The sequence below is a fragment of the Triplophysa rosa genome, linkage group LG4, assembly GCF_024868665.1.
Source record: "Triplophysa rosa linkage group LG4, Trosa_1v2, whole genome shotgun sequence".
Lineage (NCBI taxonomy): Eukaryota > Metazoa > Chordata > Actinopteri > Cypriniformes > Nemacheilidae > Triplophysa > Triplophysa rosa.
In genome coordinates this window covers 31,061,163-31,077,158 of record NC_079893.1, presented here as the reverse complement: position 1 = coordinate 31,077,158, position 15,996 = coordinate 31,061,163, and the positions used below count along the sequence as shown (strand labels likewise).

Sequence of the window (15,996 nt, the reverse complement as noted above, 5' to 3'; positions counted from 1 at the left end):
CTAGAGCCGCTTCTACGCGGTCTTTGTATGACTGTAAGTGGCGCGTGTTTGAGGAGTGGTGTGATGGGCACAGGTTGATATCGTATCAGTGCTCTGTTGCTGATATTTTGTGCTTTTTGCAGGACTTAATAGATAAAGGAAGATCCTTTTCCACTATTAAGGTCTATTTAGCAGCTATCGCTGCATGCCATGTCGGGTTCGATGGCACATCTGTAGGGCAACACCCTCTCCTTCGCAGGTTTATGAAGGGCGCACAGCGCTTTCTTCCCACGCCTGCTAAAACTGTGCCAGAGTGGGACCTCTCCATGGTGCTGGAGGCTCTGTCTCGTCGGCCCTTTGAACCTTTGGGAGACGTTTCGCTGAAACATCTGTCTTTCAAAACAGCATTGCTTCTGGCTCTGACCTCTGCCAAACGAGTCAGTGTTTTGCATGCACTCTCTGTTCATCCTTCGTGCACAAAATTTTATTTCGGTGGAAATAAGAGTTTTCTCAGGCCTAACCCGGCCTTGACGTGTGAGGTGATAGAGCTGTCCGCCTTTCACCCAACTCCTTTTTCCTCTGCAGAGGATGAGAGGTTACATGCTTTGTGTCCTGTGCGTGCCCTGCGGGCGTATATGGACAGGACTAAGGCTTTTAGAAAGAGCAATCAGCTCCTTCATTTCCTGGGCTCCCCCTCACACAGGGAATCCCATTTCCAAACAACGCCTCTCTCATTGGCTTGTGGAAGCAATTTCTATGGCATATGAATCCATGGGAGTGCAGCCCCCATGGGGCCTCAGAGCTCACTCTACCAGAGGCATGGCTGCTTCGTGGGCTCTGTTCAGGGGAGTTTCGCTACAGGACATCTGTGCCGCAGCTAGTTGGACTTCTCCTCATTCGTTTGTCAGATACTACCGGCTGGATGTTACCAGGACCCCGGTAGCTCATTCTGTTTTAGGGGTGGGTACATAGCCTTCTTTAACCCCGTTTATAGCTTGGTGGGTTAGGCTTAGCGCACTTACGTCACTAAGCATCTCACGTCTTACGCATACCGGCTTTCGCTTGGCATCTCACATTTTTCCTATGTGCATTGTCAGCATCACTTATGTGTGCATGCTATCGCATGTCACCTGTAAAGCTGTTATCTAGCTCCCTCTTTATGTACCTGGGTTGCTTTTTTGTGACGTGTTTGGCGCCGCCCACACGGGTGACCGTCTTCTGGCTTGCGGACCTTCGTTGAGTGTATTGGGCAACTGGGGAGCTGTCCAGTTCTCCCATAGGTGGATCTCGTAACGAGATGATGATAGAGAACAATAGGTTACTGTCGTAACCCCGGTTCTCTGAAACATCGAGTGGAGAGATCCACCAAGTTTGCCCCGCTTGCTGCACAAGAAGCGAATATGCTCACTGAGGAAAGGTAGAGCGTGCAGTAGCCTTTATGCATTAGGTGAGGGGGCGGGTCCTCACCTGGCATAGGGCGCGCGTTCCTGTCTGTCTAGTCAGACTTGGTGCAATTGGATGCTTCTACAGAGGTCAGGTACGGATGCCCTTCCCATAGGTGGATCTCTCCACTCGATGTTTCAGAGAACCGGGGTTACGACAGTAACCTATTTTTTTGAGTGAATTCTATTTTCAGTATTAGTAATATAACAATGATCTGATGGTCACTGATAAAGCAAGTGCTGTTTAATCTTATTTTACTCTTGCCTGCTTTTAAATTATCTATCATTTAAATTAAAACTGAAGGAATGGTGCATTATGGTGCTTTATGAGTGTTGTACAGCAGAATTGAACATAAATGTGACCCTGGATCACAAAACCAGTCTTAAGTAGCACGGGAACATTTTTAGTAAAAGACAAAAATACATTGTGTGGGTCAAAATTATCGATTTTTCTTTTATGCCAAAAATCATTAGGATATTAAGTAAAGATCATGTTCCATGAAGATATTTTGTAAATTTCCCACCTTAAATATATAAAAACTTTATTTTTGTGAGTGGATGGCCTGCTACAGTGCCCCTGATTAACAACTTCAAAGGCAATTTTCTCAATATTTTGATTTTTCTGCGCTCTCAGATTCCTGAGTTTTAAACGGTTGTATCTCAGCCAGATATTGTCCTATTCTAACAACTCACATATCTATAGAAAGTTTATTTATTCAGCTTTCAGATTATGTAAAAATCTCAATTTCGAAAAATTTACCCATAAGACTGGTTTTGTTGTCCAGGGTCACAAATATATAATTAACCCGCCCGATCCCTGCGCTCTGCAATCTAACAACGTCGTGCCGTCCCAGTCCCACAAAGGGAAAAAAATCACTCTCACGCACTTTCTCTGGATGTGTTCCACGACTCTGAAAACGATCTCCCTCTTGCCACAAAATCAGCGGATTCTGTAGTTGTTGTCGGTACACGGTCCGGGATGCCTGCACGATCCGTCCGCGCATGTGCATAATGACGTAGTAGAAAACGTGCATGCGCAAATTATAATTCTGTTTTGCGACGATTTACGACACTGCACGATCTGTTCCACACTTGCGCACCAGCTCATGGCTTCATTGGTGAAACAAAAATATGGCAGGACTTTTACTTTTTGGCCCCTGGACTATACACCTCTGGAGGAAACTGAAGGTTTGCAGTGACAGAAAGACTCAGACTTTATTCCACATGTAACCAAAATCGTGTATGTTCATGTAACAACTCCTTTATTATTTTGGATTGGCAACCAGGTAAACACATCATAATGCATAGCGTAAGCTACATTTAAAAACATCAAAATAGACCCGCCGTGAACTGTTAAATGAAAAACACAATGTAGCCTACAAAATATGCCGCCAGTTGTGTCGCCTGGCCGTCAAGTGTTCCATCGCATACGTGATACCAATAGTGTAGGGAAACCGTGACTACGTATTTACGCGCATGCGCAGAACGGATCGTGCAGGTATCCCGGATCGTGTTCCGACAGTTGTCTTTAAGAATTGTCTAAAAACACATCTCTTCCGTCAGCATCTGCTTCTATTGTTTTCCCCTACTTTGTAAGTTGCTTTGGATAAAAGCGTCTGCTAAATGTAAATTAACATTTTACCTGACATTGTAGAATCCTTCAGTCCCACATGTAAATGTCAATTGTGTTCAAGTTTCATCCTAAACTAAAAATGAAGTAAAAATATCGTATAACTTCATGTGTCTAAGGAGCCTAGTATTCTTTGTTTCAACATTTACGCTTGTTAAATTTTATTTACAAATGCCTTTTTTTCTTTTACCACGAGATCGGTTTGTCTCCCTCAGAATTGAACACTAGTTTAAGTACAAATAAAATAAAACAAATATGGTTACCCCAAAAATTAACCAATGGTTTTGCAACAATAGCTAGTTTCACTATGGCATAAAACTGTGGTTATATAAATGGTAATCAATCCGCTAAAACCATACTACACTTTCACTGCCTATTGTAAAAACATTGCTAATTTTCGATAACTAAATCAAAACTCACCGAGATCACAGACGTCGATGCTTCTTGAAATTTATTATATGTCTGGTTCTTTGATAAAAAAACTTCCGTCTTAACTCAAGGGTCGATCAACAGGAACTCGCATTTGCGCGCACCTGATTTCTCAGCCAGTAGAAATTCGCTGTCTGTGATTACACTCCAGTTGCTTGGGAATGTTGTTAGAGTGATGTAGTCAGTGGATTAATCCAATATGTTGTTGCACGCATAATGCTGCGGTTCAGGCAAGTATTTCGGATATTTCCCACCTCACACCCGGAAATAAACGTCTTGAATTGTGCTCGAAGTCAGACATCCGACCTCTGATCTCGGGGGACCTATTTTTAATTGTCTGTCTGATCTTTATGACAAAATAGGCTATGCGAGGTTAAACGGATGGGTACTGCGAACTAACAGAAATGCCGTTAAATAGACCAGATTGTGCACATGTCTGCATTTTTAACAGACATCCGTGAATTTCGGAATATGGATGGCTTTTAATGAAAATACATGGAAGTACAATCCACAGCTGCTTTTGCCACTTGCAACGTTTGGCCAGAAGGGTGCGGTATTGAGCAAAGAAATAGGTTTAACTGTTCTGAAACTTAAAACCTCACCATACAGACATTCATGGAAGCTGATTTCTTAGAATATAGAGCGTTTGCACATAAGAAAGTTTTTCAGAAAAGTCTTCAATCTCCACAAAGTTCCGTAGACACATTTTTCAGAGTTTTACACTGCAAATGACAGTAATGAATAGAAAAGCAAAAAATATAGCAACATACAAATATTTATTCTTAAAAATAAACTCTTACAATTGTAGAATAATAAAAATGCTAAAAGCATTGTTTTATGTTTGCAAATTGTTAAATTAATGCTGATGCAGATGTTCATCTAATGACTCAATCATCACTATAATAATAATGAAACTCAATAAAAATTCTGTCAAACAGGAGCAACAATTTGCTATCTGGGTGGACAATGTTTTAACTTTAAAATGCATTATTTAAAAAATATATGTATGTATAATACACATATTTTCAGGTGTCTGCTTTTGTTTCCATAGCTCTAGCGAATTGTTGCATATGGACTTTAAAAATGATTAATATCTGTATGATTAGCATATTTAAATTTGTTTGCCACTGTGTGTTTAAAGTACATTTGTTGCTTTAAAATCTGTGTGTTTTTAAAGTATTTTTGTTATGGAAATGCAAATGAGAATTTAATTGAAAGGTGTTGGTTATTAAAATGTCCATCATCCTGTAGTTTGATTCACTGCTCTCATCTAGATTGCATGCTGTGCTGCTGAAATAACATTATAGTGGAAGGGAATTTGCTTGCATTTTGACGTATAAAATGATTTGTGAAAACTGGATGCAAATAAAATCTTAAACTTCAGAAGAGGTTAGATGCACACAGACATCAGGAATCAGTGTGTTAATCTCAGCAATGGTGACAATCAACAGACTAATTCAGATAAACAGATCAACTGCAATGCATGCTGGGAATCATGAATGAGTTTGTGTTGGAGCCATATTTAATTTATTATGTTATTATTATTATTATTTTTCTTGTGCTCTTAAATGTTGAAGTTGTGTTTGGGCTTTATTGTTCTCCTGCACGTTTTTGCTATGGTTACCCTGAGCATGCGCAGTTGTGGCTTGCTCCGGCGGCACGTGACTTGTTTTTCTGTTCGTTGTACATAATGTTTTGAAGAAGAAAACCCGAGTGCGGAGCAATATGTTATCTTTAATTCTGGCAATTTAAGTTTGGAGTAAATCAACAAATAAGTTGTTGTACATGCTGCTGAAATTCCTGTGAACGACATTGTAATCAATAAAATGCCAATTCTTGGACTACAAGCGTAAGTGTTTTTTACAAGAAGTCAGACGCAGTATGGATACGAATAGAAACTTGGACTACGAGAAGTGGATTAAGTACAAACCATCACATGTACGGAACAGTTTGTATTATGATGTTACCCAGCATGCATTGCAGCATGAAGCTTTCGTTTGTTTATTGTCACCATTGTTGAGATTCAAGTAAAGCAGGGTGTGTATTTGCTGTTTGGGTGTGTGTTTGAGAAACATGTTCAAAAGATGTCATATAACAAGCAAAGTCTCCTGTGAGAACATCTGTGCTCATGCTAGAATTCTAGTTATGTGTTTATTCAGATTCCTTTGCTCAAAGTGAAAGAATTTCTGTGTTCTTGTTTTTGTTTTGTTGAGGTCATGCATGCATCACCGTGTCTATTTATATAACATTCAATTGGTTAATCCTGTGGTATATTTAAAGGTCAGACTGAACACAAATATTTTCTCTTATAGCTCAATTGGTTTAAAAACTTTTGAAATTTCAACAAACCAACATTATTGTGATCAGTGTTTGATTTAGTTGAGCTCTTGACCCTATAAGCCAGCCCTTCCCAAAGTCCGGACTCTGATCCGGATTCGGACCGGGAGGGAATTCGTTCCGGACTCGCCAAGTTCCAAACAAACACGCATGCAGGCACGCGTGTACATACACACACAGGCGCGCCATGCGCGCAAACCAGTGGAGGGGACCGATCACGTAAAATTGCTGTTAGACGCGCCTCTTTTGAATTGTTTTCAGTTGGAAGAGAGCGTTTTGCGCAATGCTTATGTGGGCCTGGCATCTTTAGTAGTGTTTACTGACTTCTTCAGGTAAAGCGCATAGATAAAATGTTGCCTGTACAGCCCTGCGAGCGTGTGGTTTTGCTTTGCTGATTCAGCTCGTCTTTCTCTTGGTCTATCTGTGCATGACCGGCAGAAAACAGAAGCACATTCAACCGGCCAAACAAAACGGCGTTTCCAAAACTCTGTCACTCTTACAGACTGCCTGGGCATATGAAAATGGATGTAGTTTGTCTGCAGAGGTGGGAAATCCAGGGGCCAAAAAGTAAAAGTTATGCCATATTTTTGTTTCACCCATGAACCCATGAGCTGATTTCACCAGAGGAGGAACCAAGTCATTCCTTTCAAGTCTCAAGTCAAATCCAAGTCCTCAAAGAGTTAAAGTTCATGAGATAATTAAGTGAGTAATGAAATGATGATTGAGCATTAGTGATGAACACCTGCTGATATTGAGAATCACAGAGGATCAGATGTTGATGTTTTATTGGCTAAAATGATGCCACCATCATGGAGATCAGTGTTTGCTTGCGCTTGCAGCTGGATCGTACCATTATCACCGGTGGTAGGGGTTTACAGTGCGTACTACTGTTTATATCTGATCACCGGTACCTTTGCACGTTAACCACATTGTCTGGACAATGAGTGAGAGGAGTGCGCTTGATTCATATGAAAGTGTGATCTGTCGGTTGGTAGAATGTCCATCTAGAAAACATGTCGCTTTCACGGTTAATGTGTAATTATTATGAGACGTCATATTATCCCTTTATAACAAGAAAATATATCATTTAAATGCCATATTATCCCAGGGACGTCATTTCCACTGGGGACAGGGGGACATGTCCTCCTCACTTTTCAAAATCCCGTTCATGTCCCCCTCACTTTCAAATGTGTTTGTAATGATTTTTTTAACCACACGCCGTCATTGCCACGGAGATGTAGCCTACTAGGAACGAGCAGGACACAGAGAGTCTGCCCGTGTCGATGCGCGTGCACACTCTAAAAAAAATCACTGAAAGATTGTTTTCAATCACGTGGTTTTGATATGAGTTTAATAGAAACCTGTTTTTACATGATATGAATTGAATAGAAACCTGTTTTTACACGGTCGTTGTTTCGGTACACTGTAAAAATTGAACAGTTGGATCAACTTATAAAAATGAGTACAAATGGTAAAACCTAAAAATGTTAAGTTGGACCAATTTAAATTTCCCAGGTAAAAAAACTGTAAAAAATTATGAGTTGGATCAACTTAAAAAAAAATATTCCAAATGGTAAAACCTAAAAATGTAAAGTTGGTTCAATTTAAATTTCACAGCTGACAAAAGTGTAAAAAATGATCAGTTGGATCAACTTAAAAAATTACTTCAATTGGTAACACTTAGAAAAATTAAGTTGGTCCAACTTAAATTTCCTAGCTAAGAAAAGTCACCATCATGGTGATCAGTGTTTCCTTGAGTTGAGCTCTTGACCCTTGACTTTTGTTTATAAATTTGTTTGCCACTGTGTGTTTAAAGTACTTTAAAAACACACTGATTTTAAAGTATATTTGTTATGGTAATGCAAATGAGGATTTTATTGGCTAATGTTGGTTGTTAAAATGTACATCATTCAGTAGTTTGATTCACTGATCTCATCTAGATCGCATGTTGTGCTGCTGAAAGAACACTACAGTGGAAATGGATTTGCTTGCATTTTGATGCATAAAATGATTCGTGAAAACTGGATGCATATTTTATCTTAAATTTCTGAAGAGTTTAGATTCACACAGACATCAAGAATCAGTGTATGAATCTCAACCATGGTGACAATCAATAAACGAAAGCTTCATGCTGCAATGCATGCTGGGTAACATCATAGTACAAAACTCATTCATGATTCCCAGCATGCATTGCAGTTGATCTGTTTATCTGAATTAGTCTGTTGATTCTCACCATTGTTAAGATTCATACACCGATTCCTGATGTCTGTGTGCATCTTTACTCCTCTATAACATTTATTTTCGATTAAATTTGCGTCCAGCTTTCACGAATCATTTTAAACATCAAAATGCATAATTCCCTTCCACTATAATGTTATTTCAGCAGCACAGCATGCAATCTATATGAGATCAGTGAATCAAATTACAGGATGATGGACATTTTAACAATCAAGACCAGTCAATAAAATTCTCATTTGCATTGCCATAACAATATACTTTAAAAACACACAGATTTTAAAGTAACAAATGAGCTTTAAACACACAGTGGCAAACAAATTTGAATATGAAATTCAGGGGTCAAGAGCTCAACTCAAGGAAACACTGATCACAATGATGGTGAGTTTTGTTAGCTAGGAAATTTAAGTTAAACCAACTTAATTTTTCTAAGTGTTACCAATTGAAGTAATTTTTTAAGTTGATCCAACTGATCATTTTTTACACTTTTGTCAGCTGTGAAATTTAAATTGAACCAACTTTACATTTTTAGGTTTTACCATTTGGAATAATTTTTTTAAGTTGATCCAACTCATAATTTTTTACAGTTTTTTTACCTGGGAAATTTAAATTGGTCCAACTTAACATTTTTAGGTTTTACCATTTCTACTCATTTTTTTTAAGTTGATCCAACTGATCATTTTTTACACTTTTGTCAGCTGTGAAATTTAAATTGAACCAACTTTACATTTTTAGGTTTTACCATTTGGAATAATTTTTTTTAAGTTGATCCAACTCATAATTTTTTACAGTTTTTTTACCTGAGAAATTTAAATTGGTCCAACTTAACATTTTTAGGTTTTACCATTTCTACTCATTTTTTTAAGTTGATCCAACTGTTCAATTTTTACAGTGTAGGCTATGTTAAGCTGTTTCCTTATAATGGACTTCTGTGGGGAAGAAACGCGCAATGCGTGATTTATTGATTTATTACTTTTTTTTGTTTAATAAGGACTCAATTTTGTTCTTTTAACAGCAGTTAGTGTTTATGACAAGGCTGGACATGACAACTGTACGTTAAACCTCGTTAAGCATTTTAGAAAGTCATCCTCGTCTCCTTCCGACCGCAGATTCAGGTTTACAAGCCAAGTTTTCCTCCGTTTCTCAGTCAATACTCGCATTTGTCCCTTCATGAACATCCACTTTTGCTACACAATAAAACCACATTTTGGTTTAATCAATTTAAACAATCAAAAACAACGCAAAATATAGGTATTTTGAATTTGTGATAGGATTCAAATCAAAAACATTTCCCCCCATTTTGTGTCCCCCCACTTCTCAAACCAAAGTTACACTTGTATTATCCCGTCAAAACGAGAAAATATATTGTTTTAACGATATATGATCTCGTTATTATGACATAATTGAGTGGAAAAATAAAATGTATGTGGCAGCAATACGCCACCGTACGTCATTACTCGGGCTGCGACTGATACAAGTTATCCATCACTTCTACTTTTTGTGCGTGCACTCACTGCACTTGCTGCCCGGCCGTTCCCAATGACATACAGATCCGCAGCACTACTGACTAAAACCAAAACGGCAACCGATGTCGAATAGATTAATGATTACAGACCAGACAGTAGTGTTAGTAAAAATATATTTAATACATGTGTAATACATAAGGGAGATAAATATGATTAGATAAACCGTAGGCCTTTCATAACGCGACAGCGTTGTGGGTCCGTGGGCGGCTGTAGACTACACCCCTACTACCGGCGATAATGGTACGATCCAGCTGCAAGCTCAAGCACATAAATGTAAAATTAGAAAAACAAGTAATTTTTGTTTTTGTTCGAAAATCTGAAATTCTGAAGCAATTACCCACACATGTATAATTGAAAATGAAACTGACAGACAATTATCCATTTGTGAAGTACTCGTGAAAATTGAAAATGAAAGTTTGAAACCAATTTTCATTTGATTAATTTTGATGGTGAAAATTGAAAAAAGAACTGCAAAGCGTTACACAGACCGTGAAGTCACCTAAATAATCGCTCGTGACTTTGTCTTTTTGGAACTTTGTGATACTACAGTCATGGGCAGTAATTCAAATTCATGTATTTAAAATAGGTATTTGAAATACAAAATACTATTTTGCATTTTAACCCTTAACATGCACAGGGCCTGTGGGCGGGTTAACGTTTAATATATTTTTTGTTAAAAAAGTAATTCATTTGGATGTCACCATCGTTGTGATCAGTGTTTCCTCGAGTTGAGCTCTTGACTCCGCATTACATTAGTAATCTAATTACATTATCGAATGTGTAATTAGTATTTCATTACTTTTCAGAGTAACTTACCCAACACTGCGTGTGAATCTGCCAAATCAGTTTATTTTCTCACACGATCTCTCTAAAATATCACATACTGTGTTTCACCGAACTTACTGATCCTCTGAGAAATCTAATCCCATCCGAATGCAAATGTCTGTGATTGTTGATAATATCTTTTCAAAATGCGTTTCTTCACGTTTTGGCCAACGTGAACTGCCGAAAGCTCTTACTAACTCTGTATATTGTACTTCCCGCACCCCGCATCCCATTAATTCAATCATTCCTATCGAATAGCGATAATATCAGTATCAGGTAAGGAACTCAGCTTTATTAGTACGCTCACAGTAATGTTAATTAATGAAAATAAGAAATGATTATATTAAATAATAATGTCATCCATGTTATTTGTGTATACAGAGCACGCGTGACCTTCTGCAAAATCCAAGCGTATGAAACAGACACTCCCACTTCTGTAATAACCGAGATCTACAGTAGTCCCATACAAATCAGTACATACAATCATGTACGTCAAGGGAGAACAGACATAACTCAGATGTCATTTAGAAAACTTGTTCCGCCCGAATAGGGCTTCAGAATGTCATCAAAAATACCTTGACCACTAACTCACATGAAGAATCAGTGTATGAAACTCAATGGTGACAATCAACAAAAAAACGCAATGCTGCAATGCATGCTGGGTAACATCATAGTACAAAACTCATTCATGACTGCCAGCATGCATTGCAGTTGATCTATCTGAATTCCTATAAAAAAGCTTTGAAAGAGTATTAAAAAAGGGATCAAGAACTCAACTAAAGCAAACACTGATCAATCACTGATGAATAATGGGGGTTCGTTGAAATGTCAGCATTTTTTCAATATTAATTGTTGAAAAGTGATATTGATAGCATTGGAGTTACCTTCTTTTTTAACTTATATCTAAGATGTTTTATGGCTAACAATATATATGATGTACACTGTAAAAATTGAACAGTTGGATCAACTTAAAAAAATGAGTCCAAATGTAACACCTAAAAAAGGTAAATTGTTTCAGCTTAAATTTCCCAGCTAACAAAACTGTAAAAAATGATCAGTTGGATCAACTTAAAAAAAAAATGAGTCCAAATGGTAAAACCTAAAAATGTTAATTTGGTCCAATTTAAATTTCGCAGCTGACAAAAGTGTAAAAAATGATCAGATGGATCAAATTTAAAAAATGACTTCAATTGGTACACAGCAAACTGGCCAGTGTTAAATGAACACTGCTGTATGAGGGGCCGTGTAGGCCTTAATTATTGAAACGACTCTTACAAACACTAGTGAAATAAAACCATCGATCGAACTTAGTGAAATTCATTCATACGTATTACTGAAATGACTCTTACAAACACTAGTGAAATAAAACCATCGATCGAACTTAGTGAAATTCATTCATACGTGTTACTGAAACGACTCTTACTAACACTAGTGAAACCATTCATATGTATTACTGAAATACCTCTTACAACCACTATTGAAACAAACACATCAATCTGCAATAGTGAAATTCGTTCATACATATTAATGAAAGGCATCTTACAAACACTAGTGAAACCATTCATATGTATTACTGAAATGCCTTTTACAACCACCAGTGAAACAAACACATCGATCTGCAATAGTGAAATTCGTTCATACATATTAATGAAAGGCATCTACAAACATGAGTGAATCCATTCATATGTATTACTGTAATCTTTTACAAACACTAGTGAAATCCGTGCATATGCATGCTAAAAAGCCTCTTATAAACACTGGTGCACCAATGAGGCAACATTTCAGGTATAGTTGATGAAAGATTTCAGTGTAGTTGATGAAAGATTTCAGTGTAGTTGATGAGAGCTTATTTCACTGGAAAAGGAAGCTGCATCCGCACTTCTGTTTAGTTTGGCGCGCGTTGATGTGCAGATATGTCAGCGAACAGGAACCTGTCAGATGCAATTAATTTACTGAGTAATATTTTACAATCGCCCGCGCTACCTTCTCTAGCTTCGACTTTAAATCCACAACAAACCTTTAACGTTAGTGTGCCCATAGGCGTAATTTGCGGGTGGATGGGTGGGACATGTCCCCACCACTTTTTGCCAAAGTCAATTTTGTCCCCACCACTTATTGGAAGAAATTAAAAATACGGAGTGTCTATTTACCATGCAAGTAGCCCGTTTTGTAAGCAGAAGCTATTTATACTAACTCCGCCCAACAGGTTCAGATTGGAATAGACAAAATGTAAGAAAGTCACATGAAAATCGACTGCTCCAGTGGCGTAAAGCGTAAAGCAACTGTTACCTACTTCATGTCGTCGTGGGTTCGGGATTGCTGTTTGCTGAACTTTTTCCCTATCACATATCAGATTGTAAGGTATTTATTTTTAATAAAATGATAAAAATATTTGAAAATGAGTCCAAAGAGATAAAGGATGGAATCGGGGGTTTTACATAAGTTTTTGTTATTTTCTATGGCATCTGATAGCGGTTGGACCTGGAAACGGTATACGTCCATAATGGTGCGTGACGTCAGGCTTAACAAGCGGATTGGATGCCAGGCTTATCAATATACGAATAAGCATTCGTAAAGTGCTTTGCATTAACTATTTATGGGTAAAAATGGGCGTGTACAAGGCGGGATATGAGGCTGATTCACGTACGCACACTTGCAGGCCATCTGTGATTTATAAAGGGAAAATTGCGTGCTGGTGTGCGTGCGCAAGGTTTTATAAATCTAAATTTTTGTTTGCGTACGCCCTTTTCAGCATTCTGGCGTACGTTAACTTTTAGGAAGGTTTCTAGGAACAGTTTTATAAATGAGGCCCCTGGACACTTTAAATAAACGTACCTCTGGAGTGCTCTCTGGTAGGAAATTCACAACGGAAACTGTGAAAACATCAAGAGAATCTAAACCAGTTTAATTCAATGTCATGCACTCTGGACCAGACTGACAATTAACCTTTAACCTTTAATGAGGAAATGACGTATGCATGTGTGTTTGGTCTTTAATTTTTTTTATCTACATCTGACCTTGATCTGAAGGTAACTGTTGGGGATTTCTTCCCTCCATTCTTCTTCTTACATATCACTGTCAGTGCCACAAGCAAACCAATCACAATGAGTGTTAATCCAATGCTGATGTAGACCACAGACACTACTGGAAAAATATCAATCATAATTCAAATGGAAAGTTCACACAAAAAAAATCTGTCATTGACTGTTAGATATATAGACAGACAGATATAGAAAGAAAAACAGACCTGTTGATGAGAGACTCTGATCTTTGGGTTTGATGCCGGTGGACTGTAGATTGAACACTGATTTGCTGAAATAAGACTGTGTGATTGCAACAGGATGTTTAGTTGGTCGGACAGTGTGGCGTTTAGTTGGTTGGACGGTTGGACTTTTCATCTAATAAATAAGAGAACAAAATAGAATTTGCAAAGTAGTTTATATCTGGAATCCAAATGACCCCAGTTGATTCATACAAAATACAATCAAGAGAACCAACACAACAATACTGTAGTCATGTTAAAGGTTAATTGTCAGTCTTGTCCAGAGAGCATGAAATTGAATTAAACTGTTTTTTTTTATGATTCCATCAGTGGTCAACAGATTGATTCACGGTGTGTCACGGTCCCACCGTCTTGTTTATGAAATTCTAGTCGTGTGGTGGGATTGGGGCAGAGTCCTTAGGTTATGTGTGGAGAGAAACATATTATTGTCAGTTTGACAATAATATACGTTCTCTCCAGTGTCTTGTCATTGGCCCCATTCCTCTCGTTTCCTTGTCATCTTCCCCTAAGTGTTTGATTACCCACACCTGCCCCGTGTCATTATCCCTTGTTTGTCTCTCTCTATAAATACCCTCTTGTTTCTTTGTCATGTGTTCGGTCATTGTGTTTGGAGTGTTTTGCTACGTGGGTTCTCATGTTGTGCTTACCGGGTTCTCATGTTGTGCTTACCGGGTTCTCATGTTGTGCTTACCGGGTTCTCATGTTGTGCTTACCGGTTTCTCATGTTGTGCTTACCGGTTTCTCATGGTTTTGTTCCTGTGGTGGATTCCCCTGTCTCATTGTAGTAAGTGTTGAGTTTAGTCTTTGTCAAGTGTTGTTTAGTTTAGTTTAGGTTAGTGTTTAGTTAGTTTATGTCCCTTTTTGCTTATATTATATCCTGTTCTTGTTTACACCCCATCGCGGGTTTTTGTTTTGTGTTTATTATCTGTTATTAAAGTCTTGTCTGTTAACCCCTTCACTGCCTGCCTGCAATTGGGTTCTTATCCTCATTTCGTGACACGGTGGACCTGAAACATCTAAATCCACATCAATGATTGCATGGCTGAGATGAACGTGAGGGTGATTTTGACCAACGAGCAGAGGTGGGTAGAGTAGCCAAAATCTTTACTCAAGTAAAAGTACAAGTAACTAGAGAAATTGTTACTCAAGTAAAAGCAAAAGTCACTATTTTAAAAATTACTTGAGTAAAAGTAAAAAAGTATGCAATGAAAAAACTACTCAAGTAGCTAGTTACTTAGTTACTTTGTATCTGATTATATAGGCCAGGAGTCTTCAACTAAAATTGCTTGAGGTCCAGTAAACGAACCCTCCTTACCAGCCAAAGTCCGGACAATTAAATACCTAAAAATATGAATAGATGTTTTTTATATCTATACGATGGCATAACAATGTCTGACAACAATATAATGAAGGAAAATGTGCAAAATGCCCTAATCTCTAAACCTGCACTGAACATGCATTCATGTCAACATTAACAACTTTAAAAGAAAACTAAAGTGTTGTTTTCTGCTGAACTGAGATTAATAAATAGCAGCATCAAGTTGTGACTGATCATCCTCTGATAACATTTCAGCTCTTCTTGTGGTTGTTGCAGCTGAAAGGGGGTTTGTTTCATATTTTCTTTTAGTTCATGTCTTTATTTTCCTTCTAAAGGTGTTTCACAGAAGCCTCCATGCACTCTTTTACTTTTTCCCCATCAGTAAAGGGCTTGTTATGTTTTCCTAAGATCCACTGTATTCTTAGTGAACATTCATATGCTGGTTGTTGGGCGGTAAGTGAGTGAGTGAGGACCCGATTAGATCGCTCCTACTGGGCATTGAGCTCATATATTTCCGTGTCCTTACCTCGGACTGCTGCGGGTAAGTTTCTTCAAAGTGTCCACGTCTAATTTCATAATGCTGTTTAAGGTTTCCAATTTTGACAACCGCAACAGACTCCGTGCAAATGAGACAAACNTTGTGTCCTGTAACTGAAACAGGAGCTCCTACAACAACTGAACACAAAATATTTCATAGAATTAAGATCTCCATGATGAATACATTACAAACATTACATGAGATCATGAAACAAAAGATCGTGAACTGTGTAATGATGTTAAAAATGATCAGAGTGTCAAACTCACCTGTAATGATGCAGGAGAACAGGAGCAGAACGTTCATCATGATGAGTCGACAGCTTCAATAAAACATCAGATGCTGTGACAAACGATTCTCTCGCTCTCTCTTTCGTATGGGGGTGCAGACATGTCCTTCCTCTTTCCTGTCTAACCACATCCAGCTCTACACATGCACAAAGCATTTATCTGTGCAT

General features: G+C 38.1%; 1 protein-coding gene across 4 annotated transcripts in view; it reads right to left on the bottom strand.

Moving 5' to 3' along the window:
- Positions 1–15,618, bottom strand: part of LOC130552837 (GTPase IMAP family member 8-like) — a 42,098-nt gene extending 26,480 nt beyond the window's left edge. Inside the window, exons 1-4 of one of the 4 annotated variants that reach the window (XM_057331463.1) lie at positions 15,531–15,618; positions 13,651–13,801; positions 13,421–13,547; positions 13,239–13,252 (exon numbers count right to left, since the gene is read on the bottom strand). In XM_057331463.1, coding sequence (XP_057187446.1) covers positions 13,239–13,252; positions 13,421–13,547; positions 13,651–13,801 — 292 coding nt within the window. In that variant the 5' untranslated portion in view covers positions 15,531–15,618. Of the gene's footprint in view, positions 1–3,063; positions 3,128–3,471; positions 3,757–13,238; positions 13,253–13,420; positions 13,548–13,650; positions 13,802–15,530 lie in introns of those variants that run through there. The other 3 variants (XM_057331464.1, XM_057331465.1, XM_057331467.1) reach the window with 3 other exon arrangements.
- Between the last annotated feature and the right edge of the window lie 378 nt (positions 15,619–15,996).